A 3,980-nucleotide genomic window follows, 5' to 3' on the forward strand; every position below is an offset into this window, starting at 1 on the left:
CCCCGTTAAAGGGTTTTTTTTGGGGAGTTTTTCCTTATCCGCTGCGAGGGTCATAAGGACAGAGGGATGTCGTATGCTGTAAAGCCCTGTGAGGCAAATTGTGATTTGTGATATTGGGCTTTATAAATAAAATTGATTGAATTGATTGATTGATTCTCATTTTGGTTCGTTTGGAACATTTCTTGGTGTCAGTCTTTGGACAGTGGTGTGTAGCCCCCAGCCAATAGCAGCGCGAGGTCAGGACTCTCTAAAAGTGTAGCAACCAGGTTGCTCTGCTGTCTCCGTCTCTGTCCTCTGTGAGAGCTCTCAATCTAAGCCCTAGCCCGACAGGTCCCAAAAACCCGACGGGCTAGGGCTCAGTATTTTATGAGATAATCTCGGATGGGCCGGGTTCAGGCTTCAGCTCTTAGCTCGGTTCAATTCGGGTTGTGATTCTTTTGGCCCGTTGAGAACCCTTTCCTCTGGTCTGTGGATGCAAGCTGCAGGTCTGTGTGTCTGTTTGATTGAGGTCGAGGTTTAGACACACACAGCAGAGTAGCCAAGTGGTCAGGATGACGCATGCAGTTCAGCTGATTTCACACAAAATCTGGCAGTGCAGCACCTTCCTGCGGAATTGTGCAGAGGTGTGGGTGTATTTATTTGTGCTGTAGAACATAATTGCCATGACACAATTTGAAAATAAGGCTTATATTAATTTCTTTAATTTGTTTCTTTGTTCTCATTTACACCGCTCCATCTCTTCACTCGCTCTCTACCTTGCTTCACTGCTGCTGATTTGTCTCGTGAAGGCAAGGAGGAGGGGCCAAGTTTGAATGTTGTGTTTACCACCACTATGCAGGACATGTTGCATACTATGCCTTTAAAGAAAAACTAGGTTTTTACGCTTTTAGTTTTTGCTCAGTCAGTTATAATAACATCCCTCTGCACCAAAAGAGAATGTGGCGACATCACTGAAAGAAGGGTCAGGCAGGTTGTAAACAGAATGGCAGTTTGACCAGATCAACTACCACTTTATTTGGAAGTAAAACAAAATCTGAGTGCAACTGTAGTGTTGCAAATAATTCCACCAGTACACCAACAATTAATGTTAGAGAAATATATTTATCATTAACATTGTTTTCTCTTCCAGATAAATCTGACCAACCTGGGGGTTTGTTTACAGCCTGTTGGATCATCTGACCGCTCATGTTTGACCCATTGTAGTATTTGTGTAAATATCTCAGCAGTTCCTATGGTGAGTAATATGTTCTCCTACAGTAGCTCATTTACCTGCAATTGAAATAACAGTCTAAGGGGTTGTAAACATGATGCTGCCGTTCAACTTTTTTAAAGCAGCAGTGTGAACTGCATGTCATGTGACGAGGAACAATCAATCACAGCTGTCAGATATCTTTCTTTTCTAAAGTCTGTGATAAATACGGAAAAGTTGATCATCTTAGTGCAGGGCTACTCAGAGCTTTACATCTGTCCCACAGACAATAGGCCTACACACTTATAAACAGCGTCCAGAAGAAGATCAGCCCAGCATTCAGGATTTCATGTAAATAGGCTCTACGCTGCTTGTCAAGGTTGCTGAGCAACCTCAGATGCAACCTGCCACCATGCTCTCGAAAGCTGGCACATGAAAAAGGCACAAAAGTACCACCCAGTGCATGACTTCCCATTTTCCAGGCAGTTAAAGACGCAGCCTGTGTACGGCCCCTTATAAGACCTTTAAATGACAAATAAAAAACAATATATAAAAATAGTTATTTAAATACAACTGTAAACACGTACTTGTTTCCACTTTAGTTCCTTCACCAAACAGGATCTCTCCACATGTGAGCACAGCACAGTAGTAAGTCCCAGTATCAGAGGAGGTCTGTATAGTTTTGGACAGACTGTGGAAACAACTTCTCTCCTCTTGTTTGTCTCTGTCAGTGTAAATGATGCTTGGATGAGATTCTTTTGATTCAGATCTGAACCAGTACACTCTGTGTTCATCTGGACACTCATCTGAGGTTTCTTTGTTCTTGGAGAGAAGTGAACACTGGAGAGTCACTCTTTCGCCCGGCTGGACCGACTCAGTCTCCGGACTTTGTTTCACGTAGAGAGATTTCTGCTGATTGCGATCTGCATGATTCAGTTCAAAAAGAAATCAAAAGAAATTATATAAATTATTTGTACAACACAAAAACTTGGCACAAATACTAAAAAGTAAAAAATGTTTTACCATTAACAGCCAAGAAGATGCCACTGATGAAACTCTGTGAATATGCCGTTCCATTCTGACAGAAGTATGTTGCTTCATCCTCTTTGCTCACATATGCGATGGTAAGAAGATAGCGAGCCTTTCCCTCTGTGACTTTGAAACGTGAGTTATTAAATTGTGGGCTGAGTTTTTGTTGAGTAAAAGTTCCTGCAGCAACTGTTTGGACCATATATCCAAGAGGCTGTTTGAACCAGTAAAAGAATTTGCCTTCCTTCTCAGAAACTGGACACTGCAAAGTAACATTCCCACCAAGTTCAACCACAGTCAGAGAGATCTGATGAGGAACCTCTGCAGCTTGAAGCAGAGCTGAAGAAAAGTGACAAAAACATTTACAACACAAGACAAAAACAATGACAAATGTAAATTATCTGCCATTAGAGACTTGTCTTTGGATGACAATTTAACTCTGTTAAATGTAAACAATCATGTTATGTAAAGTTGCACTTACACATTGTACTAAGAAGAATCAAAGCAGCCAGTCCTTCGATCATTGTGGTACACCACCCTTCTCTTGCACAACTGGTGTCTTCCTACCCAAATGAAGGGTTAGTCACAAGATCATCATCGTCTGCACAGTGGAAATCATCCTGATTGGCTGAAACGCAGCAAATGAACTTCCTCAAAAATTTAGCACATCTATGATCCATTTTCAACTCTTAGCTATGCATTTATTGATAATTGTTTTTACTGTTACAATAGATGATGTTTAGGTAACACAGGGCATATGAAATATCATGGATTTATACATGACTAAATGTGTAAAAAAAAAAAAAAAAGCATGAATGAATCAAGCATATCAACATAATTGCAGGCCAAAAAACTGACCATTTACAGCAGGGCACATGTATCCTGCTAAATTACAAGTGTTGTTATAATGATTAACTAAGCATTACTTTTTCATGACTCCATGTTTGTGGCCCTTCAAAAAAAGTGGTGACCTGGTCCGTCTTCAACACTGATTAATGACATGATTAATCAGTCATCTGTGTGACCCCATGAGGTTAATAATGATGTTTCCAAAGCACTTTTGTTACTGTAACAAATTAAATGCCATTCAGGTTCGATCATTGTACCTCATATGTTTTTGTTTTTTTAAACAATTTTCAGCAGTGATCCAGAATGAAAATCTGTGAAATTTAGTGGAATGTTATGTTTTCTCTAATGTTAAAGACAATTATCTTATAACTTTTTTGTTTGTTTGTTATTTAAATCTGCAGAAACTCTGGCCCTCACCGATACACCCTTCCTACCCAAGGGGTGGCACTAACGGAGGCATATTAAATGCCGCCGCATGCAATTGGATAGCACGATGGCCAATCAGAGCAAAAAACTAGGTGACGTATTCATTGCACTAAGCCCCATTTGTTTGCCGACCAGTGGGGCTAACTGATACAGTGTTGTGCTAGTTACTGAGAAATAGTAACTAGTTACTGTTACTAGTTACTTCATTAAAAAGTAACTCAGTTACTTAAACCAAAAAGTAATGCGTCACTGAGAAAAGTAACTTTTTAGTAGTCCATATTAAATATGGAAAATGAGCTAAAAGCTTCCTCGGGATAACAATGGATATCATGTCACTGGATGTAACGTTACTGGGACTAAAAATCTACAGAAGTGCTACCACTTGGGGCGTCGGTGGCTTAGTGGTAGAGCAGGCGCCCCATGTACAAGGCTGTTGCCGCAGCGGCCCGGGTTCGACTCCAGCCTGTGGCCCTTTGCTGCATGTCAC

General features: G+C 40.7%; 1 protein-coding gene across 1 annotated transcript; it reads right to left on the reverse strand.

Annotated features, from left to right (window-relative positions):
• Positions 1-1,582: 1,582 nt before the first annotated feature.
• Positions 1,583-2,919, reverse strand: LOC126389036 (uncharacterized). The gene is made up of 4 exons (XM_050042452.1): positions 2,700-2,919; positions 2,213-2,557; positions 1,777-2,112; positions 1,583-1,614 (listed from the first exon to the last, which is right to left on the reverse strand). The coding sequence occupies exons 1-4, from the start codon at positions 2,740-2,742 to the stop codon at positions 1,583-1,585; spliced, it is 756 nt and encodes a 251-aa protein (XP_049898409.1). The 5' UTR covers positions 2,743-2,919.
• Between the last annotated feature and the right edge of the window lie 1,061 nt (positions 2,920-3,980).

Source organism: Epinephelus moara, chromosome 4 (assembly GCF_006386435.1).
Source record: "Epinephelus moara isolate mb chromosome 4, YSFRI_EMoa_1.0, whole genome shotgun sequence".
NCBI classification, from domain to species: Eukaryota; Metazoa; Chordata; class Actinopteri; order Perciformes; family Serranidae; genus Epinephelus; species Epinephelus moara.

Excerpts from the sequence above, each read along its gene's own strand:
- LOC126389036 (XM_050042452.1), bottom strand. The coding sequence starts at position 2,742 with ATGATCGAAGGACTGGCTGCTTTGATTCTTCTTAGTACAATGT. Across the intron at positions 2,113-2,212 it reads CATCTTCTTGGCTGTTAATG|ATCGCAATCAGCAGAAATCT; the intron begins GTAAAACATTTT and ends TGAATCATGCAG. Across the intron at positions 1,615-1,776 it reads AGGAACTAAAGTGGAAACAA|CTTTCGAGAGCATGGTGGCA; the intron begins GTACGTGTTTAC and ends TTCATGTGCCAG.